Source organism: Armigeres subalbatus, chromosome 3 (genome assembly GCF_024139115.2).
Source record: "Armigeres subalbatus isolate Guangzhou_Male chromosome 3, GZ_Asu_2, whole genome shotgun sequence".
Classification (NCBI taxonomy): Eukaryota; Metazoa; Arthropoda; class Insecta; order Diptera; family Culicidae; genus Armigeres; species Armigeres subalbatus.
In genome coordinates this window covers 5728731-5756539 of record NC_085141.1, presented here as the reverse complement: position 1 = coordinate 5756539, position 27809 = coordinate 5728731, and the positions used below count along the sequence as shown (strand labels likewise).

Sequence of the window (27809 nt, the reverse complement as noted above, 5' to 3'; positions counted from 1 at the left end):
TCAGGAGAAGATCGATGCGACTCTCCGGCGGCAGCAAGCCGGATTCTGTGCCGGAAGATCCTGTGTGGACCATATTGTCACGCTCCGCATCATTCTGGAGCAGGTCAACGAATTCCAAGAGTCCCTTTACTTGGTATTCATTGACTACGAGAAAGCTTTCGACCGTCTCAATCACGAGAATATGTGGGGCGCCCTGAGACGCAAGGGAGTTCCTGAGAAAATCATCGGCCTCATCGAAGCACAGTACGAGGCCTTTTCGTGTAGAGTGCTGCACAATGGGGTCCTGTCCGACCCTATCTGGGTCGTAGCTGGTGTGAGGCAAGGATGTATCCTATCACCGTTACTGTTCCTCATCGTAATCGATGAGATTCTGGTAGGTGCGATTGACCGTGAACCAAACCGCGGGCTGTTATGGCAGCCTATAACCATGGAGCACCTAAACGACTTCGAATTGGCGGATGACGTTGCACTCCTCGCACAACGGCGCTCTGACATGCAGAGTAAGCTCAACGACCTTGCCGAGCGCTCCTCCTCGGCAGGTTTAGTCATCAACGTCAACAAAACCAAATCGTTGGATGTAAACACGGTGACTCCTTCCAGTTTCACAGTAGCCGGGCAACCAGTGGAGAATGTTGAAAGCTTCCAATATCTTGGTAGCCAAATGGCGTCGGACGGCGGTACCAAGATCGACATAGGCGCACGGATCAAGAAAGCAAGGGCTGCCTTTGCGAGTTTAAGAAATATCTGGAAAAACAGGCAGATAAGTGAACGCACCAAAATACGAATTTTCAACTCTAACGTGAAATCTGTGCTGTTATACGCTAGCGAAACATGGTGTGTATCAGTGGAGAACACTCAACGGCTGCAGGTGTTCATTAACAGATGCCTGCGGTATATAATTCGGGCCTGGTGGCCTCACAACTGGATCTCAAACAATGAGCTCCATCGTCGTTGTCACCAGAGGCCGATAGCAACAGAAATTAGGGATCGGAAGTGGGGCTGGGTCGGCCACACTCTACGTAGGGGCGGAAACGAAATCTGTAAACAAGCATTAGACTGGAACCCAGCGGGACATCGCAGCAGAGGCAGACCCAGAGGCTCATGGCGGCGAAGCCTCAATAAAGAAATAAAAGAAGTCGACCGAAATCTAACCTGGCAACAGGTTAAAGCGATAGCCGGGCAACGCTCAGGATGGAGATCTTTCAAGTCGGCCCTTTGCACCACCGGAGGTGTACAGGATCCGTAACCTAACCTAAATTCCAAATCAGCAAGTCGAAGCAGATCCGAGCAGGCGAGCTCTAGAGATGGTCGGGCTTCACATTTTGTAAACCCGAACCCGACCCGAACCCGATTTGGAAATTCCTTTCAAACCCGGACCCGACCCGAACCCGGAATGAAAAATCTTATCGAACCCGAACCCGACCCGTACCCGACAATTTTTGCAGTCTTAAACCCGAGCTGGACCCGAACTATGTTTTAGATGTAAAATTCAAACTAGATATTTTATATTTCTCCTTACACCCAAAAGGGTATAGGCCCAAACAACAAATAAGCACAAGAGATTCCACAACCTGATTTCATCCAGAATAATGCATCAACGGAGAATGAAGAAGTGTAACTAATGGGGCAGCCCTCACTTCGGCACACATGAGACTCCCTCCTCAAAACCTCAGGGTCGGCATACGCGCTTGACTCTTCGCGACCAAGAAAACACCTGAATACTGTTTAGCAACCTTCCCACTTTATTAAGCACACAGGTACCTTCACTTCTCCCACTTCCTTAACCGTCTATCTCCTACCTCCACACTGTTGGCGTTGCACCAACTGTCTGCGGGGCTCCTTCACCGTTCCGCTTCTCCGCCTGCTTTCTCCCCGTTATCGCCGCTACCACTTTCAGGGACACTCCTGTGGAGTCCTCGACTCCTCCCCGTGCCGTCACGGTTCTTTCACGCTCGAGCTGATCGCGGACAGGTTTTACAGCGTCCCGAAACTGATGGCCAAAATGGCGGCGCCCACGAACAAGGCTTCTGTGGATCTGCTCGATCGGAGATGATGCCTCGAGCGTCGCTTCCGAATCCTCGCACTTCTGGCCGGAAACGTGATCACTGTCAGTTCTGACCCGGTCGGAAGGAGATCACAGGTATTGCCCACGGTAAGAATTACCACCAAGTAAAAGAGGGGTCCTGCGAGCACATTGGGGAAAGATGGTAATAAGCACCGTTTCAATTAGGGAGGGGTTTGAGTTCTGGTCGAGGGTTTTTTTACCTGGATGGTTTTTCCACTTTGTCGCTTCCACTGTCTCACAAACTTTGCTTCTAATTTTCAATTTGTTTTTTTTTACTTTATTGCTTTATCGCTCACGTCTGTCGAACCAGGCTATCGATTGGATAATGATCCCTAGCAATGGCGCATCTCCTTTTCATACCCTCGACCTAGCTCATTTCCCCTCCAAGCTTTTCGCTCATCATGGCGTCTTCTACGCCACCCCCCAATGGCCGCCCATTTTTCCGTGATCCTACAACTGGTGGTGAATAGCGGAACTGTGTGTGGTGTGGCTGCATCCTTTCCGGTGGGCGATGGGTGGTTGTGATGCTTGGCGCATATTCAAACATGTTCTTGGTTTGTCAATACATATATTTATTACACGGAATAAAAACGCGAAAATCTCACACACCTCGAAACGACAGACACACCACTTGTTACAGAAGACAATCACCAACAGTTTTATTCCAAAACCACGACCGCAGAGAGTTATCAGGATGCCTTCTAGATTCGAGCCATACATGTTCTGAAAATAAAAATGGGGGGGGGGGGAATGTTAGCCACTGACACAATAGTCGATGGTTACCACCAACCGCAACCCTAGTAACTCATATTACCATAGTTACCAGTTAGTTGAGTCGTTCTTAAATAAAGATGTTATGCCTAGTAATACAACAAGCATGTTGATCATGAGATTTACAGTGCCATTAGCAATCTTTCACTACTGTGAATAATTTCAGCGAAAATAGAGTTTTTTGCGCGACGTACTTCATGGATATTCCATTAATAAATTCGTGAAGCTTCGTAAAAATGTAGATCAAGCGATGCTCTGAAGGAATTTTACGCCGGTTTAAGCTGCATGACATAAGCAGATAATGTGCCACGCGCGGAGAAGCGAAAAGAATGTCAGTTTACACAGCATTACCACACCTATCTTGATAAAAATTTCGCTACTATCATCGGGTGAAATAAATTACGTTCGTGCGCGGGAATGCCCTGATTTACGATGCACGTGATGATGATCGATGGTGCAGCAGCAACAGTAGCAGACAAGGCACGACAGAGTCATTTCAGGCGACAACTTCTTTTGTTTACCCTTCGTGACAGTTTTCATTCGGGGTGGTATTGATTGGTGTCGGCAAATTGTTTGCTCTTTTCGGATGATGGTGACACGCTCGAATAACATGATGACAACCGTCGGCGAAGACGGTAACGAGCGCGAAATTGCGTAATTGAATACGCCGTTTGTCTATGGTTCCACTTGCTTGGGTTGTTTCTGAACTGTGGTACTTCAAATGGTACTTCAAATGGCCATAAAACTGAAAATTACTATTGGTTAATGGTAACATTTCTCGCAAAATTATGAACATTAACAAAATTAAAGCCCATCCGAAATATTCATAGCGTAGTGTTAAGAGTCCGTTGAACCCCTTTAGTAACACTATAATGGCTGTGCGAGTTCGAATTACGGTCTGATCATAGAAGTTTCTTGACTTTTCTCAAATGAACGTCAGAAATCCGTGCAAGGTTATTAAAAAAAGAGTTGTTTGCCACCAAATAGTATGAAAGGCCCACATTGCTCTACTCACTCCACCTTTCCACATTATTGATTTTTTTCCATTTGCTCCCCCTCGTATTCCATCAATTATTACCTTTGGCAGCGGCTCAGCGACTCAGGAGCCGTCTAATCCCACCGTGAATGTGTAGCAACTTTTCCACATTAGCGTTAATCCCCCACTTCACGTTGAGCCCTTGGGAAAAAGACGGTCATCACCCCGGAAGAAAGCGAAACGGCTTCTCGGCAATCGAAGGGGAAACGCACCGCCCTAAATAAATTAAAGACCTCCATAAATACGGCGGACGACCGAAAACGAACGCGCCGCGTCTGCTGGGAGCTAACTCCTGAGCAGAGGACGCCTGCCTGCCTATATATGGAGGCCCAGCAGTGCGCGATGCTGGCCTTTGAAACCGTGCGCCATCATCAGTCAGCAGCCATCCCGGGAGAAGATGCAAGGCCCCACTAAGAGTGATACAAATCACCGTCACCATAACAAAGCCGAATCCGAATGGCGGAGAGACAGAGAGGTGCAATAAAAATCAATCGTCCGGATCGAGGTGGTTTTATTTATTGGAAACGCACTGAGCACTACATAAGCCCCTGATTCTGCGATTTCGGAGGAGATTTTGTTATTTTTATCTGCTTTCGTTTCGTGAATTTAAAGTAAGAAGGAGCATAGCGAAGAAATATGTATTCACTTTATGAGGAAAATTTTCACAAATGAATCTGCTTTAGGAAATTCCATCTCTCACATATTGTTTTTACATGTTACGGAAATCAACTTGAAGCGAACACAGTTTCTAGAAAATAACATGAAAGTAATTGTTCTGAAATGAATTGGGAATTATTGGAAACGAAGCTGAGTTTCCAATTACCGGATATATCATTGAGATAACGAAGAGTGGATTTTTATCATACGGAATAACCTTGTTATAGATACCCAGAAAATTAAAAAGAATGGAAACAGCTTTACGTTACCATGCCATAGCTCAAGAAATATGGAACATAAAATATGTAAACGTTTGCACTCGGCCCAACTCCGAGTGGCTCTAAGAGTCAAACTGCCGCATAATTCCCATCGGTGCTGTCCAATTTTCCACCAAACACACACCGCCGGCCGAACCGCAACGATATCGATGGCTTTTATCTCGGTTTTCCCCTGCTTCATGCACCAATTCCATTTCCATCAACACGGGATTGATCCCCTGGCTGTCTAGAGCCATCCGTTTTAAAAGAAACTCACTCAACGCTTCAACATCGGCATCATCGGCAGTGGCATGTTCTATAAAACCAGAAAGCATGATCGTCCTAGCCACTACTTGAACCTTCACTACTGATGACTGGCAGGCTGATGCTGGCTGCTATACATCGATTCGATAATCATCTCCACTCCCAGCGGTGGGAATTTTCCGCTATCCGGGAACGGGAGGCGAAATGGAGTCGGTTCCTTCGACTCTTTTCCACGAAAATCGAGCGCCTACGTGGCTGAGCGGCTGCTGCTTTAACCGCGCCGTGAAGTTGCGATCCAGATGGGGAATAATGCACTCTCGAAACGATGATGTGATGTGGTTTAGAATTTGAATTCAAATAATGTGGAATCAGCTCTCCCGGCTGAGCGGAAAATGTTGCAAAATGCTGCGGTGAATATTGAACGAGATGCTCATCGTTTTATTATTTTAGACGTTGTTCGGAATAGTGGAATAGTGGGATAATCCTGTCAATGGACAACCCTGTAGAAGTCTGAGAAAGTCCAGCAACGGTTGAAGCGGAAATTGACAAGCAGACGTCAGATTAGGTTCAGTGGAACCGAGGGTCCGAGAGTATGATTTTTTTATTCTTTCAAACGAGGTCTTGCCTTCAAAATTACTTTTTTCACAATTGCAGATCAAAACACGTTGTTTTTATGAGATTTGAGTAAGTTACCATAAGCGTGTGATTATTTAATAACATATCAGCATGTCAGTCGGTGAGCAGCAAGCCATGAGTTGGCCCCTTCATGACGGATCTCCGTGGCGTTCACACGCACCCGCGGAGAGCTGCTGTCATCGCATTTCGCTACGGCCATTTGGGGTCACACAGTTTTAAATTTCGTGTTTGAGAGAAAAACGACAGATTTTTCAGTATCAAAGAAATGAGTGATATTTGATTAAATTTTAAAATGCTTTTGCCTGATGATTCTTGCTGTTGCTTCAGCAGTCAGTGACGAGTTATCAGACTACTAGAACCAGAAAGGTGCTCACATCACCGTCGCTTGGTACCGGCTGTCATCAACCTCAACAATTGCCACACGAACGCAACGGTTTATGCTGCTCATTATCGCACCAAATAGAATTCGAGCTGCGAAAAAGTAAAACGAAACACTTTATTCCCAGCGGCCCATCTCGATGATGCGACGCTGATCCAATAACACTTTCGAACCTAACTGGAATTGCACCTCTTTGAAGTGGAGCCGGTCCCACAAAAGCCCAATGAAGCGTATAATGTTGGACACACCACGACCGGGCGGCGGGCCGATTGCCTCCCGGGACGCACCACTTCATTATTACCAAACGAGAATGCAACGCGGGGCGAACGAGATACGGCGGATGCACTAAATAATAAAACAGACCTTTTGTATCGACTGAGCGAGTGTCGCCCAAACCAGAATTTTACAGAGTGGGGACGGTGGAATTAATGTAGATTTACAGAATTTACAGAATTTTGGTTAAACTTCAAAAATTTACGAAATTTACAAAAAAAAATCCATGTTAAATGTAAAATTCTCCAAATATTAAAATGCACTTGATGAGAAAAGCAGAATGATGAGAATTCAACATTGATATCATTTGATGGCTTGCTTGACAAAGTTTATTCAATTACATTCCCTTTTCAAAATTGGCCAAATAGTTCAAAATCTTAAACCTTAAATAGTTTAAAATCTTTTGGAAATTCTTAGTAAATTCTAAAATCAATCTTCGGTGGTGCATTTCACGCTTCACTGCCGCCGCTGCTCGATTTGTTCGGACGGTTGTTGCATTCCTCGTTCCACTGTCCCCACGAAATAAAAAGCGACCACAAAACCCGCACTGCTCATTTTAATTGATTCCTTTCCCTTTTTGTGCCGTGGTCGTTTTTTTTCTGCCTCGCTCTCGGTCCAAGTTCTCGAGTGACGACCCTTCTTCCGTTCATTTCCGAGCTTAATCCAAGCCGAGCCGTTTGTTTGAGAAATTGTTGCCCATTCGGGCGAAGGGATTGACTCCGCCGGTTGGATGGCTGGTTAGCAATTAAAAAAATAAAGACATTAATTTAAAACCAATTAATTTGGTAGAGTCGAGTGTTTTATTGCCCAACAAACAACGTATCGGTTCTGAGGAAAATTTTAATTTTTATTCCCATTATATTAGTTTGATTGGTTTGAGGGTAAGCTTTTTGGAACGAAGATTCTGGGTCGGGTTGAGAGCTTCGAATGACACGTGTAGGGGGAAGGGGGATGGGTAAAACAAATCACTGCAATGAACATCGAATCTAGAGACAAATGTGAGTAGAATATTATTTTCGTTCAGATAACATCAGCGGTATATGGAATCGTGAGAAATTTGTATTTCTCTTGAAATTGTTAGTATATTCATCAATTAGAATTCAAAAACATTAAGTTCATAAAACTGCCCATTATTATTATTAAGTCTTCATTTGAAATCCCCAAGAATGAATTTTCTCAATAGAATTGACTCCCCTGTACCTATAGTGGAACAACTGTACGTAGCTCTGGAAGGTGCAATTCGGAGATCTGGCGTACTAAGTACCTGGTGGATGGCGGAAAGCATGGCAGCCTAAACGAGGTTCGTCCCAAGGTGGAAATGGATTGGATGAAATTTGAGGATGTCGACAAATTCATATATCTTGGAACACTCATTACGTGCAATATGGACAAGCATCACAGAATCCAAAATTTAATTCACTAACGTTTTCAAGGGCACACCGCTCAATACGGAGGCAGCGGATAACTTTTGTTTTTATTATTTCAACTTTGCTGTGTCGCAGCATGCGTGGAATAATGGAAATGACAGCTGTGTGATGCGTTCATATGGACTGGTGTGCCCTTGAAAACGCGAGTGAATTTTGTTTTGGATTCCGAGATGCTTGTCCATAATGACGTTAGCCGCGAGGTGAAAAGACGTGTTGCGGCTGCAAGTAGGGCTTTCTACGGTATCCACAGCTAGCTTAAGTCTTGCAGCCTACAAACACGGACAAAACTAGCTCTGTACACATCATTGATTCGTCCAATCGCCTTGTATCGCCATGAAGCAGCCCATCGAATTTTCGAAGTGTTTGAGCGGAAAATACTGCGCTGCGAGAGGTGAAAAAAAAAGTACAATGGCACAGACGCATGAATCATGAGTTGATAAAATACTGCATAATACAGTGGGCTGGACATATAATGCGTATGCCGGAAGATATACCAGCAAAAGTCATGTTAAGCAGATAACCTGGAAGAGGAGGTCGGCTCTGGGGTAGACCCCGAACTCGCTGCCTGTGTGCAATCGATGAAGATGCGCGTGTGGCTGGCGTACAGAGAGACTAGCGACTGGCGGCCCAAGAACGAGCGACTTGGAACAAGACATTACATTCGGATTTGTTTCGGATAACACAGAGTGTACGATCATCATAAGTACAGACAGGTAGATATTCAGTTGGTTTTGCATAGAAAGCTTGTTTTCAAATTATTATGTTACTAATTTAAGTAACTATCCAAGGATTCCTAAGAGAATTTCTGAATGTATTTTTGAAGAAAATGCTAAGTGAAACTTCAAAAGAATTCCAAAAATTTATTTCTAGAGTTTCGGAAGGGATTTTTTGAGAAAATTGAGAATATCCTGAAATAATTGCTGATGCACAAAATTGACAGCTCCCAATTCCATTTCTGTAGGAAATCCATAAAAAGAATGATCCTTCCTGGAAGAATTTGTAAAGGACTCCTTGAAGGAATCCCTATAAGAGATTTCGAAGGATTTTCTAAAGGAATTCTCGAAGAAATGGAGAAAGGAAAAAATGGAAAATTAATTGTAATTCTGGAAATAAATTGAAAATTCCTCGAAAATTTAAAGAAGGAATTATAAGAAATATCGAACGTCATCAGGAATTTCTTCAGATCTCCTCCTCCTTTAGACCTTCGAAGATTCATTTTAAAATTCCTTCAGAATTTCCTTTAAGCATTCTTTCGGGAATCTTTTAGAAAATCCTTCAGAAATTGTACGGAAATTACATTTTTATTTTAATTCCTTGGAGAACCTTTTTGAATTTCCGTTAGAAACTCCTGAGAAAACTCCTTGAGGATTTTCTATTTCATTCTTTAATAATTTTCCGGAAGAATTCTTTCAATAAAATTCCCGGAATAACTCCTGCAGGAATTTGGTACATTGTTTTACTAAAGGAATTTCTGGAGAATTTTATACAGGCCTTTCGTAGCTTCTCGGGGAATTTTATAAACTATTCCTGGAGGATTTTCCGATTGAATTTCGGAAGGATTTCCTGGAGAAATTTTGAAAGAAATACCTGCAGAACTTTCCAAGTGAATTTTAGGAGGAATTTTAGAATGTATTCATGAATGAATTTAGGAAGAACAACAACTAGATTTTCGAAAACTATTTTCTTAACTAATTTCTGATGGAATTTGCTAACGAACTATTAAGGGATTCACGAAAGAATTTCCAATTTAATTGTCAAACAAATACCTACTAGAATTTTCATATAAACTTCTAGATTTCTACAAGAATTTATTCGGAAATTACTTCCGAAACTTTCGAAAGAATTCCGTCAGGGACATCTGAAGGAATTGTTCCGGAAATTCTTGCGAAAATCCGGACAGTAGTAAAACAAAACCCATTTTTGAATCTGGAATTAACACTTCATACCAAAAATAAAAAACTCAAAAATATCGGGAATACAGTCCATCCATCATCATGCTTCTTCGGATATTCTTAAAAATTCCGCAGGAATTAATTCAGGAGTTGCTTCGGAAATTTCTACAGAGATTTCTTATAGTATTCTTCCAGGGCTGTACCAGAGTACCCTTGAGGCTTTGTCATTGCTTGAGGAGCACCTTACGATTACGATTTTCTGGAAATTCAAACTTGAGCCGGAAGTGTGGCATAATTTTTAAGGTACGTGCAAATGCATAACAAAACTTACGATTCAAAATGATTATTCACAATTTTTTCTTACCTTCAATCCAAAAATAGATTTAAACTGTTTGTTATTTAGAGATATTCCTCTATTTAATGATAAAAACTTTTCTCAGGCTTCCACTAAAACTTCCAATAGTTTTTGTTTTTCGACAGAGCTGTTGAAGTTTTGAAATTAATTGTCGATCATTTTTTGGCGATTTTGACAAGAAAAAAATAATTAAACAAATAAGCGAAATATAAAAAGTTAGATACGTCTCCTCCTCCTACGGAATCCTCAGAAATCGTTCGAGACACAAATCAAAATTTCTATAATAATTGGGCACTGGTTTCCTTTAAAAAAAATTATTTTATTCCCGAACTTTGATATATTATCCGCAAATTTGGAAAATTTGATGTAAACATTTTATGAATAACTAGCTGACCCGTCGAACTCACCCAAAATTGCGATGAAGTATTCAGAACTTCTGTTTTTTTCTGCATGCCAAATCGATTTGATTGATTAGTTCTCGAGTTATGCGGATTTGAATCTGGAACTAACACTTGATGCGGAAAATATATTTTGCCTTAAAAAACCTTCACTTGCCAAATTTGGATCAATTTACTTGAATAGATCTCGAGTTAAGCAGAATTTTTTGTTTTATTAGTATGGGAGAATGGGGAGAGATCTCGAACCATAATAGAAAGATTTTTTATCATCATAAACCTTTACATGTCACATTTGGCTAAAACGTCTGCCCACGGTTGTTGAGTTATTTTGATTCAGGAGGTCAATATCGAATTCTGGTTCTAATATGTGAGAATCTGGGATCTATGTGACTGTTCCGATTTTTGTACTTTGTATGCAGTACTACATCATTATATTTCGGCTTTCGGTGTCCCAACGTAGAAGTTTTATGTTTTTTATGCTTTTTTGCCTTTCTCGTACTCTAAGTACGAGTAAAAGACTATATATTCGCTCTAAAAACAAACTTTTTATCGGAAGCCCGGAGACCCATAGTGTTATATATCAATTGACTCAGTTTGACGAATTGATCGGACGGATCGGACTTGGACTTGGGCTTGCAAGTTATGGCCGAAATACTATTTATTGTAGAAAAAGCGTGCAAAAAAGTCTAGTTCTCTTTTCATGTACTTATCCTTGATCGACTTACTCGCAACAGGTTTTTATGTGCTTTTTTATATACTCATTTATATAGAAATTCACATGGGAAAAATGTTTGAATTGTCGTACGACTTTTCAAATACATATGTGATTGTTCAATTTGTTTGTTTAGTTGTTCGGTTGGCGTAATTATATAAGTCAGCGGATATCTCATTAATTTAGAAGTGTTTTGCCTTTATTGAGTTGACGCTATTTACCCATTCTACTCATATGTCAATAAAATCGGTTCAACAAAGCAAACTTTCAATTGGTTCTTAATGTTATATTACGCTGATCTTACTTTATGCATTGAGATTTCCAGTTTAACCACAGTCACTATGATTCATTAATGTTGAACACGCAAGCACATGACACCAAAAACTTTACTAGATGCCGATTTATTTTTGATGTGTTAAATTATCAAAGCCTTTTTTTTATTTCAATGACCAAAAAGTGTACTATCAAGTATTTGGATAAGATAAATTATTTATCAATTAATTACTTCAAACACCCTCTATTATGACTACAGATATCTCGTAATGGATTTAGGTCTTGTACTTCATTACTTTACGGTACTTTCTACTTCACATTGTTTCTGAATCCAGCTATGGACGGTGGTTGTCATAGCTTGATATTTTTAAACTCTAGAACTGAGACACAAGAATTCTGTATTATATGCAAATATTTTGGTATCTTTAAGGTCACACTTATAAACAATTCGGCTACACGTTTTTTTTAAACAAAAAAAAACCAAAGGAATCATCGGATTTTGAACATCATCTTTGTGCCAAAATGTGTTGTGGATGACAAAGAAAACACGAAAACTCGAGGAAAACCCGCGTTTTTCTTCTCTTTGTTATTATGTTAGAAGGAACTCTCAAAATACCAAAACTTCGTTCCTTTAAGTTCCTTTAAGAAGTAGAGACTGTGAATAATTCAACAAGTTGTCACAGTAGTATCACAATTGTGTTAAAATTTGAAATAAAGGATTTTTTCATCATTTTTGCCTTTCGCGTATACTAAGTATACGTAAAGGCTATAGGATCACTCCAAAACTGAACTTTTGATAGAAGGCTCGGAGACCCATAGTGTTATATACAAATCGACTCAGCTCGACGAATTGAGGTGATGTCTGTATGTGTGTATGTATATATATATATATATATATATATATATATGTGTGTGTGTGTGTGTGTGTGTGTGTGTGTGTGTGTGTGTGTGTGTGTGTGTGTGTGTGTGTGTGTGTGTGTGTGTGTGTGTGTGTGTGTGTGTGTGTGTGTGTGTGTGTGTGTGTGTGTGTGTGTGTGTGTGTGTGTGTGTGTGTGTGTGTGTGTGTGTGTGTGTGTGTGTGTGTGTGTGTGTGTGTGTGTGTGTGTGTGTGTGTGTGTGTGTGTGTGTGTGTGTGTGTGTGTGTGTGTACAAAATGTGTTGCAATAGACGCGGATTGTGCATTAGTTGTTTGCTATTGAAAACAGGTTCGATCGGTCATTGGATTCCAGAGTTATTCAAAAAACATTGTTTTTTGCCAAGGGTTCCCCCTTGGAAAAAAAATCAAAATCGAAAATTATTTTTTTACGGAAACCGCTGCAATGAACTCAAATGACCGCAATTAGACATAAATCGAAGGAAAAAGTAAAATCTATATATGTAGGGAACGACCAGGATAGATAACAAAAAATCCCTCTGTTTTGGCTTTTCTGGTCATAGAATTTATAAAGCGGAGTGATTCTACAACATCCGACGTTTCAACCCTTGGTTTGGGCCTTCTTCAGGGAGGTTATAGGGGTGCCGCTATATGTCTATTTGTGTTTGGTGAAGTGGAATATTTTAGTGAATTACACCCTCAAGGCGATAGACATATACTGGCACCCCTATAACCTCCCTGAAGAAGGCCCAAACCAAAGGTCGAAACGTCGGATGTTGTAGAATCACTTCGCTTTATAAATTCTATGACCAGAAAAGCCAAAACAGAGGGATTTTTTGTTAAATCCATATCTCTAAAGTGCTAATTTGACCTCTCTTTTATGTTTTTCTCTTTTCTATAATGCGCGAGAAAGGCACCACCATCGCTAGGTGGATTATTCTGTTTTTTTTTTTCAAAAACTGCTGCAATGTATTCAAATGAACGCAAATAAATATAAATTTATGGAAATAACTGAATCTATCTCCCTAAAATGCAATTTTTACCTCTCTTATGTGCTTTTCTTGTTACACCATCACAATTTTATCACAATACAATATCCGCCATTATTATTTTTTGTCTCAGGTACCCCGTAGGTAGAGAACCGCTGTTCCAGGGGATATTTAATGAATTTATCCGTTCCGAAAGTTCGAAAAGTTCGTTCGGAATATAATCCAGATTTTTTTTTTTCGTAGAACCATACCCCTAGGAATTAATTCAATTAGTCATCCAGAAGATCTTTAATGCATACCTTCAAAAATTCCCCCAGGAAATCCATCGTGAAGTTCTCCAAGCAGTCCATCCGAAATTCCTCCAGTAATTCATTACTAAATTTATCAAGGAATTTCTTCAAAAAGTCAAATCTAGAAACACCTTCAGAACTTCCTTCAAGAATTCTTTCAAAAATTCCATCTAAACTTTGTCTATGAATTCTTTTAGAAAATCCTCCGTGATTTCCTTAAGAAATTACTTCAGCAATACGCTCAGAAATTCATTCAGGTATTCCATTTCCTCGGATCTCGTAATTTCGCCGGAATTGCGGAAAAAATTAACAAACAAATTCCTAAAGGAATTTCCAAAGCACCTTGAATTTCTCCGTAGATTCCTCCAGAAAATCCTTCGGAATTTCCTCCAGGGATTCTTTCGGCAAATCCTCAGGAAATAACTTCGGAGATAGAAACAGAAATTTTTCAAAAAATTAAGGAAGGAATTCTAGGCTCCGAAACCCATCTTGCGACATATCAAACTTCATTATTTTGCTTGTCTTTCAAAATCATGGAGTTTGATATGTCGCAAGATGGGTTTCGGTGCTAATCGAAATTTGTCCGTTTCTCTGAGGGAACCAGGTCTCCGGGAACACTTCCGGCCTGGAATAATGTATCCAAAACCTTTCAAAAACTCATCTATTGAGCTTGTCTTTCAAAATCATGGAGTTTGATATGTCGCAAGATGGGTTTTGGTACTAGGCGAGATTTGCCCACTTCCTTGAGGGAACCAGGTTCATGGGTACACTTCCGGATGTGACCAATGTGTCCAAAACCTCTCAAAAACTCATCTTATGCGATTGTCTTCCAAACCCATGAAATTTTATATGTCACAGGACTGGGTTTTACACTAATTGTAAAGTGTTCACTACCCTAGGGAATCAGGTTCCTGGAACATCCGGAACCATGTTCTGGTGATCCAATTGTATCAAAACTGACTTTTTATGCTGGTCAATGATGATTGACCACGTTTGCATCAACATTCTAGGCACTTTCGTTTCGTTTTTGACTGCACCTGACCAATGACTCTCCCCCTAATAAATCCGGCCGGATTGGGACCATGGTCAAATCATGTACCAAAAAATAGACATGATGACGCTTCTTCCCTGAAAATTTCATGGCAATCGGACGAAAAATGAGCCAACGGGTTATTTCAATTTTGATTTCTATGTCAGACCGAAACGGGTTAAAAATCACGTTTATAAAGATATATAAAAAAATCATTGACAATAAACCTATCTATCTGTGTGTATTAATTGCAGAATTTAAAGGTGACCTATCTTGCCCGCTGTTTGACCCATCTCACCCCCGTATTTTTTTATTTACAGCTTCTACTACTAGCTAAAAAGAAATAAAAAGTAGTGTTTTTGTTATTTCATTCCCAAGGCTTATAGATTATGGACTATTTTCATAGATCCACGTTGAAAAGTTGAATTAAAATGTTCCTGTTTTGAGGCACTCAAGGTTTGCCTTAGGCGACACATCTTGACCCCTCATAGATCCCTTATAGACGATAAAATGCATTACAAATTTCCTTACATTTAAACTGCTACACATTGCTTTTTAAATAAATTTATGGCTTGACTGATTAACGCCTCCAATTATAATTCTAACTATTGACGCCAAATTTTCTTTTCAATAAATTGCAATCTTTTCAAAGCTCGCGTGTTAATAATTTTGATATTCCGTTATATCAAACTTCACATTACAGAGCGTTATTTTTCGTTCAAGGTATTGTTTATTGGAATCAAGTTTTTACTGACATCAAGTCTTGTACCAATGTACCTGAGTTCCGCAGACAATGTACTCATCACTTTAATTGAAGGATTTAGTTAGGTAATTTTTTTTGCCTTTCTCGTTCTGTACTTTTTTTTGTAAATTGGAATTATAAATTTTTAACTGTCAGCGAATTCCGATTGGTAAAATTAAAAAGGTTGTACCTTACTTAGCAAGTAAATATGAACAATAAATAAATAAATAAATAAATTAAATTATAAATGAACCAATTACGGCAGAAATGTGTACAATAGTGTTTCGAGATTCTCTACCATCCGAGTCTAAAACCACATGTGCTAAAACGATTGATGACGTGGGATCTGGTCTGGATAGCATTTTTTCCTACTTATTCAACCATTTAATGGAAATTCAATAGATTCCACACCAACAGATTTCCAAGGGCAAAAGGTACCCTCACGGTAAACGATAAAATGAAGACTGCAAAAGGTGGGTTAATGCATAAATGTATCAGGTACAACGTTCGTATAAAATACGCTAGAAACTTTGCAAACCCATTTGCTATTTAACAGGAAAATATCTATTGAAAAGATTATCTTGAATTCCACCACTTAATTGTATCCTGACAGATACGTATTTCGACCTCAACAGTAAGGCCGTCTTCAGTGTCTTGTACTTGACTCGAATCGTTCCATACACTGAAGACGGCCTTACTGTTGAGGTCGAAATACGTATCTGTCAGGATACAATTAAGTGGTGGAATTCAATGGGATTGTTTAAACTCGCCTTATGACAGGTGAAAACATTCCACTAAAAAGCTCAAAATAATTTTCTTATCAAGATTATCTTGTTTTGTTTTTAGAACTAATTTTGTGAAATGCTTTCTTTGGAATAAGACGAGTAAGTACTATTCCATTTAATTCCATCATTAAATGGAATAGCATTAACTCGTCTTAATTGGAACACCCACCCATTATTATTTCAATTTGTTCCTTTTTCTTTCATGATAGCGAGCTTATTTCATGTCTTACGTATAGCGAACCACGAAGTGGAGAGTGCTAATACCAAATATTTGATGTTTGTTCTATAAAAAGGGGAAAAAATAACGCAATCTCACTCACTCAAGAGCGAAGTTCTCGATATTAAGTCTTTTCCTGGCCACATCTTCATTCCTGCAAAGTTGTTGAAGAAAAAGTAAACTTTTTCTCTGCAACCACTAACAAGCAATGAGATGACTTCATTTTTGTTATTTTTGCCTCGCGGCCCGTAAAGACTACGATAACTAGCTTCAACGATCCGGATTCCGGAAGCAGGCCCCCGCCCACCAACCATACCGACATACTGCTGCTGGACTTCGGTCCGGTTGCGGAGGCGAAATGGCAATAGAACGAACCTTTAGCAACAGCATCAACATCGCTGATGAAGAACGTGACTTTGGACGTTCGTACTTTTTTTTCCAACGATGGCCTCCACCACCACCACCACCACCAGACTGACTGACAAGAATGCGAACGGCACTGGTAGCGGGATACGTAGTGGAAGTCGGCAGTGCCAGTCGGGAATAATGGTGGCTCACAACTGCAGCGACAGAACCACTTGAGCTGTGTTTAATTGCCTGCAGGAAAATCTCAATTTTCTGAGATTTTTTCCTTTCGCTCGCTTGTTGTTTTATTTTCCCGGCGCGTCGGCGTTCGCATGGAAATGGCAGTGCAGTGGCGGCACCAGAAGAATGTAGCTGAAGCAATTATGGAATGCTGAAGTCCTATGGCTCCCGCACTTAGGCAGCAATGAGTAGCTATGAGTGTTTTATGGCTATGACGGGGAGGGATTTTAGTATGGAAAACAATATGCCTACCGGCTCTGTGGATGATGGGAGTTGGATGAGTTGAATGAAGTTTCTTTTGTTTGGAAACTCTGAATGCTTTCCTGCTTTGTGAAAATAAGCAGATAACTGCAATGTACTAAAAGATATGAATATGTCTGGTTTATTTGTATTCTTTTATTGCGATTCTTTATATGCTCGAAGTCAAACAACAATTTACTTTCATACATATATATTACGCTGTGGCTTTTCTGACAAATTCACAATGAGACTAATTGAATAAAAGATGTATAAATAAAGGAAAGCAAATCTCAACTCACCGTTTTCATCGCCTATGACAGAGCTGGCCTGGACGAGGGCGCTTCCCTGGGCAGACCTCCGCCCTATTTCGCTTAGCTCCAGCATCGCTGCGATGCTAACTACGAACCACAAATAATAATACTGCTGCGTCACGTATTTCGCCATATTTAATTCTTCTGCCTTACTTGGCGCCCAACTTTTACACACTTACTCGGTACAAAGTGGCTTAAATAAAAAATATTTATACAAAACGAACGAGAAGAAAAACATAAGTAACCAAAATCACTTTTGCACAAATCTCCGGCTCAAACTTCACGGGAAATCCTAGTCACCGATATTAGCTTCCTTTTTTCCGGGGCGGTTATAATCCACTTCCACTTCTTTTTTACGCAACACTCAACGATATCTTTTCTTTCGTCGCCGCAACGCCGTTTGGTAGGGCATATCTGCGTAATTTCATAAAAGCACCTGACCCGCGACGCTGCTAACAAAATCTTCTCTGGTTTCGGTTTTTTTTACGCCCAACTCACTTTGTCTCCGGTTGTCTTCCTTCCGCCATTCAAATCACAGACCACCGCCGTACACCGACAGGATAGCCAATCCTGGGAAAAGCGACACTTGCGACTAAATCTCCCATTTAGCAAAATCTCGCATCTACTGGAGATGCCGGCCGAGTCCGAGTAGCAATAACACCGATTCGGGAGGATTTGTCTTTTCTTCCTTGGTTCACTTCGCCGAAAGAAAAACACGAGCCGGAATCTGGTCGCCGCTCAGGAAAACCTTTTTATCGTTGGAATGTCGGTCCCCGTTTGACGTGATTCTGGACTTTCCCGGCTCGGTTGATCGATCCTGTATTTAATCCACCACGGTTGGATGGAGCTCCATTAGCGAGGGTATCGCTTCCGGCTTCCAGGGGATATTTGAACACCGGAGCTTACGGCTGTTGGTGAAGGATGATGCGATACCATCCGAACCAGTCAGTGGCCGTGACAGATTTATGCGGTTCGGTTGATTAACATAAATCCCGTCTGGTTTTCGGTTTTCGTGTATCCGACTGGTTGCTGGGTCCGGTTTGTTTTCGCTATTCGGTTCGATGGATTCCTATTGCTGGGATGGACAGTACTTGTTGAGCTGTGGACAGAACAAAAGAGGGCGAAGGCGGTTAGTAAAATTTATTTTCTTAAGACCGATCGAAAAATAAAATACATATTCAGGGTTTCGATAAAACTTCCAAATATTTGAAAATGAGGATGTCGATGATTCAGAAAGAATAACATATATATGTAAAAGAATACCATGGTTTGACCCATTTTGACATCAGTCGAAATTAGCATCTTATTGGTAGAAAATCAACCTGAAATACATATTCAGGTAAACTAGGTAGAGCTCATTTAAACATTCGATTATTTTGTTTGAAAAGTAAAATAAGGTGATTTGAAAACGTCATGCACCAGAGGCACAATTTCAAAAAGCTTGTAAAGGACGCTTAAAAAAATCAAGCCCTTGGTAGCCGCGCATCTTACTGCACTAAGGAAGGCGCCGTACCGAGTAAGTGTTATAGGAGAATATGTTTTGGAAGTTTTGTTATCTGGATAATACCAAATGGAGAGCAATTGGCATAGACTCATGATGCTGGCAAAAACGGATCGTGAGGCGCGAGGTAAGATATGTAGAAAGTACAGATGAGGTAGTCGTACTTCTGGCGTCTGTGGCTGTCAATAATTTTTCAAAAATTTATTCGGATTTCCAGAGAAATTGTTTAAATTCCATCGGATTTTTTTATTTCACATAAAAATTTCACTTTCAAATTTCACCGAGGTGGGTTCCGTAGCGTAGTTGGCTACGCGTTCGCCTTACAAGCGGATGGTCATGGGTTCGATTCTCAGCCCCTCCACCAAACCCTCGTCAGTCGCCGGATGCGCAGCCCTTGCGGTAGCGTATTGGGGAACGCGTCATACCGTACGGCTGCCTGATGACGAATGACAATATGTTCTTCTCGGAGGCATTCCTCCAACGGACCCGGCTTAGGTCACTCCTGACGGAATCCAATTTTCAAAGTACTCGCGTTTTCAAGGGCACACCATTCGATACGGAAGCAACGCACAACTGTCATTTTTATTTTTTCTGCTTTGCTGCGTCGCAGTATGCGTGAAAAAATAAAAATGACAGTTGTGCGTTGCTTCCGTATCGAATGGTGTGCCCTTGAAAACGCGAGTACTTTGAAAATTGGATTCCGTCAGGAGTGACCTTAATGGCAACCGAATAATGCAAACGATCATTGGATGCACGACATGGACAAACGGACACAATGGACTCACGATGAGATGGACTGGTAACGACAACAATAATGAGCAATGGAAATCTAAATATAATTCTGTGTGGATTCTGTACGGCAGAATACCACAGTAGATCTCGGCACAGTAGCGGTTAAGTAACACAGAGTGCCTAACAAATAAAGCATGAAATAAAAAAAAAACACTCAATTTATATAGAGTGTATTCTGACTATTGGCAAGCGGGAGCCACTTAAAAAACATTATGCCACTGATTGTTGTCGACACATTACTCGATTGCTTTGATTGCATATAATGTGAGTATCAGTTGAGGTTTGCGTTCGGCCTACTTCGATGGTTTCGAAGCAATTGAATAGTTTTAGCTTAACTTTTCAAAAGGACCTAAGTAACATTTTTTTCATGAATTAATTTGAATAGCCCAATCAACAGAACAACTTGAGAGCTATTGATTACAGTATTTTAATTAATTCATGAAAAAAATGAGAATTTTGCGACAGGTAATCTTTTGTTTACAAAAATTAAGTAAAATTTACCTAACTTTTGGTCAGTTTCTATTCAAAATTAAACATAATATTAAGTGAATCTCAAGAAAAAAACGAGCAATGGGTAATGTTTTCAACATAACCGCGAGTGGACGTAGGACTTGTATAAACGTAACGTATTTACATTTAACTTCTAACTTTGGGTCTATGGAGTTTGATTATAGGTATTGATATTGGAAATGTTGTAGCAAATTATTAGTTTTATTAGAATTGCTTTGTTTCGAACTAAATATTAAGCCCTTATTTACTCAAGCAAATGTAGGGCATTTATATATTTTTATTAATGATGGTATTTGAATCCCGGGATCATGTGGATTATGAAACCAATCACCTGGATGAGCAGACCAAATCTCTCTAATTTTATTCTTCTTCATCCATCATCGCTGCCCTCGCTGCCTCAGCCATCAGCGGCCTCTAGCCGTGAACTCCAAGCGATACGATGGGCGATTGCATCCATCGCAATAGACACCACTGCATCCGACCATCATCAAGCACAGAATGACAAAAATATGCGCCCACTTCTTTCATGCATATTCTAATACCCACCGGCAGTTCTTCCGCTGGCATACTGTCGCTGTGTAGGTAAACACAGCGAACGAACGAACGAAACGAAAAATGCGCGAGCAAAAAGGACGTCAGTACGCGCTGCTGTCACAAATTGTAATGACTCGCACACGGCAGGCACTGCTACTTTTATACATAAAGAAATTCTTGCGGTGGACCCGAAGGCCCGTGATATACCGCATTCTGATGTCCGTGTTAGGAATGCACGGGATTGGTTACCTATGAAATTTTTGCTGGCTTTGACAAGAATTGAAATTTTCAATAGCTTATCGTTAATAATCTTAAGTTTCAAATAAATAGGCAAATTGATGGAGAGTGTCCGAGTCTATTGATATATTAATCTTAAAAATCCATCGAAAAATAAAGGCGCTAGTAACGTTCGAAATCTTCCCTTTCAGCGTAACGCTTTCGATTTCCAAAAATCTAAATGACACCCAGTATAGTAAAGAAAGACGTAAATCCTACGTCAAAAAATCCCTTATATTAAAGGTACCTAATATTAGGTCCTTTTTTCTAACCGTGCATGGGAAAATTTTCAAACTTTCCTCGGGAAGTTCTTCTTATTTTTGTCGGAACTTCGACTGCAATTTCATGAACGTTTTTCATAATTTTCAAAAACATATTACAGAGCGTGTCGGGAGGACCTGGCCCATGGCACGGGACTCTTAGGATCGACATGCCAGGGCTGTTCTAGGACGCTAGTAAAACATAACCATTTTGGCGTAATTGGTTCATTGATAATTTGGCGCAGCAGTAAGAACTATAATTGACCGGGGTTCTGCTAAAGCGCATCAAGCGCCATTGAAAAGATCCTATTTTTTGCCCTAGTTTTTATGCAGCAGATTCAACTGATCACAAATCGTACCGGATATCTCCCATAAATATCCTATAATAAATGTATGCTTTAACAGATATACATAATTAATATCCGTTTCCCTTCTATAAACAAAATATCACAAGTCAGTCAAAAACGCGCTTGGTGCAATTTTGCAGAACCCCGATCGATTGGAGGCGTTAGTCAGTTAAGTGATAATTAAATAAAAACATTTTCAAGCAGTTACAAAGAAATATTATGAAGTTTTTCCAGGTAGTATATATCTTTGAAAATTCTTCCAAAAACTAATTCCAAATTTCTTAGAGAAATTTCATTCCAAAGGACAATATTTCAAAAACTTCTTCAAATTTTTTTTCGAAAATTAATCTAAAAAAATCTTCATGTATCCCATCCCTTTGAAAATTCTTTCAACAACTCTTTAGAAATATCCATCAGCAATTCCTTCCAAAATTTTGATACGAACAAATGACTAAATATATTTTGGAAGGAACTCCTGAAATAATTTCCGTCAATATTTAATTTCTTCAGGAATTCCTCTAGAAATTCTTTCAGGAATCCCTTCAGAAACTCGAAGGTTGGCTGTACGCAAAGGTGACGTAGGAAAACGTAGCTTTATGAACGTAATAAATTTAAATGACAACAATAAAAAAACCTGATTAATTTACCTAGCGATGTTGGTGCCTTTCTCATGCAACACATACTAAAAAATATGAGTGAGTGTTTTTTAGCGTGTTTTGCGCATAAAAAATAGTGTTTTGGCCATATCTTTTGATCTCATTATCCAATCTGGCCAATTTTCAATAGCAAACAATGGGACAGGATTTCTCGTCGAATGGAACTTGTTGCGAGTAATTCCAATGCTAAGTTCCAAAAAGTGTGTATACAAAATTTTGTACACAAACACACATACACACACAAACAGACATCACCTCAATTCGTCGAGCTGAGTCGATTGGTATATAACACTTATGAGTCTCCGAGCCTTCTTTCAAAAGTTTGGTTTTGGAGTGACCAATGATCATATAGCCTTTACGTATACGGTTAGCGGCGTCCATATACAGATGTGCTCGACTTGCGGTTAGCGGCAGTATACTTGGTATACGAGAAAGGCAAAAACAAATTTTATATTCAATCGTATTAGGTATGTGTAATGTCAGCATACTAAAAAGCTGATGAGAATAAATTCGAAATTCAAAGCCTGTTTTCAACGGAAAAGGTAGACAAATCGTTTGGCTACGACACTGACTTCAATGTCAGTTACTTGATGATTTTTGCGAATAAACTTTTGCAGCGTCTCCTGCCGGAGAGCGACTGTGATTCTGCTAACGACTGCAACTTTCTATCGTCGCCAAGCGATTATGTTTTGAACTTTGAAGAAATTTCTACTCAGCTCAACTTTTTCTTGCCTTAAATGGGATATCTAATGTCCGTTTCCGTGAAAAGTAGATGAATATTCCGTGGAATTTATGACGAATTTAAGTGCACATTACAGAATATTTCCCGAGGAAACTCTAATGAATTTTTCATTTAACAAATTTATCCGTGAAAAAAACAAGCAACTTCTTGTGAAAACTCTAGTAAAATTTGCTATGGATATTCCGAAGCATTTCTTATGGAACAGAAAAAAAATCGTGGGTTTTCCGAAGGATTTCCCGTTGAAATTCAATTTTTTAACTTTTTTAACATTTAACATAATTCTGATGTCCGTGTTAGGAATGCACGGGATTGGTTACATATGAAATTTTTGCTGGCTTTGACAAGAATTGAGATTTTCAATAGCTTATCGTAATTAATAATAAGTTTCAATGAAATTGGCAAATTGCTGGAGAGTGTCCGAGTCGATTGATATATAAATCTTCAAAATCCATCGAAAGGTAAAGGCGCTAGTAACATTTGAAATCTGCCCTTTCAGCATAACGCTCTCGATTGCCAATAATCTGAATGACACCCAGTATAGTATAGAAAGAATTAAGTATTACGTCAAAAATTGCTTGCTTATGTTTGGCCGTTGTATAGCAAGGGATCTATAGTGCCCAAGTTGGCCTTACAAAAACATTTACCCACAACGTTTTTCGCACTTATTTTAATTAAAATCAGCTCATTTTACTTAAAATCAGAATAAATTCTCCAAATATACTTGAATTTTGGAGTCCTTCTTAGCCGTGCAGCAAGATGCGTGGCTACAATACCACGCTTAGGGTGGATGGTCTCGATTCCTTAGAAGTATCATCGTGTCGTGATAGCCTCATGACATACAAATGCAAAAATTGTAATTCCAAACAAACATTGGAAGCTGGTACAGGGCTTATATAGCTAATAATTGACTTCTTCAACTGAAAAACTATAGCTATAGCTTATTCAGCTTAAATTAAAGTGACCAGACGTCCCGGCTTATGCGGGACAGTCCCGGATTAAGCCTGCTTGTCCCGCATTTCCAGGCGTCCCGGAAAACGTCCCGCATTCCATGATGAATCTGTTAAGTCTATGAAACCCGTAGGAAATGAGAAAGGGTCTAGAAAACTGGCAAAAGATTCGAATAATCAGAAAAAAAGGGAGACTTCCGCAGTCTAGAGGGTTTACTAAACTATGCGAATGAAGGTGTTCGCGCCAATGTTTTGTTCTTTTCTTTTGATACCCTTCATCCCAGTCCACCAACGACGAGCAACCACGAGAGTATCGGCTTCCAAATCAAATCCTAACTTGAGTCAATCCTTTCCTCATACACCACATCGTCTGTTCTTGTTTGCATACACGCAAGGAATTGACAGCACAAATCGACAGTCCAGTCAACAACGATGAATTTGAAGCCACGCCCAGCCAGCTTCCATCGACGAAATCGCCAGTTTTATAAGAAGTGACCTTCAAGAATTTTGATTCGTTTAGTTTCCGACTATATCTAAGTCTATATCTAAAAAGGGAAATATAGTATTGAGTTGAAAAAGCAATTCGCTTTTTAATCCACCAAGAAGCCAGCCAACAGCCTTCATGATGACTTGAGGATTATTTTTTGTCGAGCTGTCGGTCGTGTCCTGACGTTCTTTTAACCAAAGGTTCTGGCAATCATATTGGCATTCTTCATCCGGAATATCCACCAAACCCAGGTCGGGTTCGGTCATAATTTTGATAATCTGTACAATATCGTTAGTATTAAAAATCCAGGCATTATGAAGGGTCAATAAAAGCTGAGTTGATTTGTCAGACTTTGGATAACGCAAAAAAATTAGGAATCTGAAGCATTCGAATAACTTGGAATTTACAAACAGAAAATATGGGCCTATTAAGGAATTGTAAGATCTGCGGAATCAGAAATATTTGAAGATGTTCTGAAAAGTTTAATTCACGACAATAATCTGAATTAGGAGGATCTAAGTGAGCTCAGGAATCTGAAAAAATGGAATTCCAGAGAATCCTTTGACAGATAATTTAACAGTCTTCATCCAGTGGTGGGTCAGGCTAAACACTTACATATGACGACATACAACTAACAATACCCATTAGACCAGTTAAGAACGTTCTACTTATCGAAACGATTCCTCCAGAAGATCTGCTCAGCCACACGTCCTTGAAACTTATAAAACATTTCTTATTTCAAAAGTAATTGGGAAGATTCAATAATTTTAGGTTATGAAACAGAGTAGTTAGCATCATACCGGGTGTTGTAAGTTTATAGGAAAAAATCGCATAGGAAACGGTTTGATACGCTTTCATTACGTTTTGACGCAAATACCGAACATGATTCATATGCCCAACACCGACGTTGAAGCGCTCTAAAACGGACATTTATATCAGTATTACGTCTTCTTCTTCTTCTTTTTATTTTTCTTCTGTGAAGCGGCAATGTCCCAGTGGAACATGTAATGCCAATGAAGATGAAGAAGTACTTGGAAGTAGATAAGTGTCATATAAAGCTGGCTAAAAATGTGCATTTCGGGCCAGTACTGGTAGTTTTCGTGATCGTCATGTGACAAACAGTCGCAATTAAATTTTCTAGAGACCAAATGAAAATGTAGCGGGCTCTCGGTCACCCGTCACATTACAAGCAGTCATGATGGGAATGTTGCTTTGTTTTGAAATCTAAATGTCTAAATAGTTTCAATAGATCTGTGCAAATAACGATGACTAGTCGATAAAATAAATATATTGTTCCTGAATTTCGAGTTAAAAGTAACATTGAAAAAGAAACAGCTTGTTTACAATAGTTTGATGCGCTTTCATGAAATAAAAAGTCATGAAAATTTGGCGAAATTCCTTCCATTGTTTATATCTTCTTTCTTTTTTTTGTATCTTCTTCTTTATGTATAATACAAAGTTGGGATTTGTACGACCGCGACTCAAGAAAAGACCTAATTTTTACTAATTTATATCCCTTGTCTTCTTTTATTATCGAGGAAAAATGTTATGATGAAACTGGAATACTTTGAAGATTGGTGCTCAATCTTTTCGTTGAAATGGTTTTTCGTACAATGTGTATGAAATTTTTAAATTTTGAAAGATCGATTTGTGCTAAATTAGCTTTTGTTACTAAATTAATAGAAAAAGTGAAAACATATTTTGAATAACCGGTTTGTTTGTAAGGGGAAATGACGGTTTCGGCAGGTTTTGTTCTATTATTGTCAGGGGAGTCTATAACTAATAATGCTCAAATTTAGCCTGAACATTCTTTGCATATCAAAGAATATTGTGACTAAATTTCATAAAATTTGGTCAACCAAAACCCCCTGACAATAATAGAACCAAACCTGCCAAAGCCATCATTTACCCTAGATATATTGTGTACGTAAAAAAATATCAGCAAATTGTTCAGTTTTGAGCGAGACAAAGTTCGCCGGGTCAGCTAGTTTTCTATAAAAGCGATAGCGAATAAAATGTAAATATCGCGTAACCTCTCTAAATGAAAATGAAAATCTCTGTACTGTTTCGGGCAAGAATTTGATAAAACTTTTGTGAAAATGTCCAAGAAATGTCGATTCATTTTTGACGGCGGCGACGCAAGAAATTCATCAGCGGCAGCGCACAGGTCTATTCCGGACAAACGTTCAAACGTTGACTTTCGGCTCAACGTGCTATTCGACCAAGTGGCTTTCCACCGAGAGTTTCGGCCAAACAACCCTTCCGGTTCATCGCAGTGAAACGTTTCATGTTTTCGTATGCATATATAAACACTGCTGATCCCAGGAAGAATTATTACGCGAAAAAAATTATGCTATTTCGAGAATCCAGGGCCGTATTTTACCGGAAGGGAGCCCCGGGCCGACAGCTTTCGGGGGCCCCTAAATGTAAGAAAAAGTTTAATTTTGGTACATAAGGTTATGTGGGGGCCCGGGGCCATGGCTCCCCAGACCCCCCTAAAATCAGGCCCTGGGTGAATCCTTTCGTTAGTCGAATCGTGACAACAAAACCTCAACTAGTTTTTATTCATATACAGTCAAACCTATCAGCTCAATCGATGTTCTATGACTTCATTCCTTCTGTTGTTACCGTGTTCGGGTAACCAACTTGATTTGGACCCCTACACAATTTGGTCCCTCCTGGCGAAATTTTCTTGATTTCTGAACTAAAATCAAAGCCGCTGCTAATTCCTCCATTAGTTTCAGGAAAATAGTATTGTTCAGCATCTGTTTCACTTTTTCGTATCTTGATTTGAAGCATATACCGTTATTTTGAACTCTTCTCTTACTGCCATGAAACCATAACGCCAAATAGAAAATATAATAGTTGTCAATTAGCTAATATTAGTGAAGTTTAATATTCGAATGAAAACTTTGTGTTTATTATCGTTTGAGTACAACTCGCCTTTCTTTTTACACGTGAAAAGATTTCACATGAAAATTGCAATCATTATCGTCTGATAATGATTCAGCACAACTAGTGATGGGCAAAACGGTTCATTCTGATGAGCGACTCTGAACCAAGCGTTCACTTAAATGAGCCGACTCATTTGAACGGCTCGTTAGTTCATTCAAAAGAACTATGAACTCCCGGTGGTTTGAACGATACATCATTCAAATTATGTATTGGAGTTCATTTTTTATTTGATCTTCTAGTAACTTCTTGATATATAATTCATCTCTAGTAAACTTTTCTGCTGATTAGTTTCGTGCTCCGTGCTCCGTTTTAATTTTAACGAATTACAGATTAACGAAGTTCAA

The 27809-nt window shown here is 39.6% G+C and overlaps 1 protein-coding gene across 2 annotated transcripts in view; it reads right to left on the bottom strand.

Annotated features, from left to right (window-relative positions):
* Nucleotides 1-27809, bottom strand: part of LOC134219490 (hemicentin-2) — a 514836-nt gene that overhangs the window by 434673 nt on the left and 52354 nt on the right. For both annotated transcript variants that reach the window (XM_062698236.1, XM_062698237.1), the window contains exon 2: nt 17447-18557. In XM_062698236.1, coding sequence (XP_062554220.1) covers nt 17447-17591 — 145 coding nt within the window. In that variant the 5' untranslated portion in view covers nt 17592-18557. The remainder of the gene's footprint in view (nt 1-17446; nt 18558-27809) is intronic.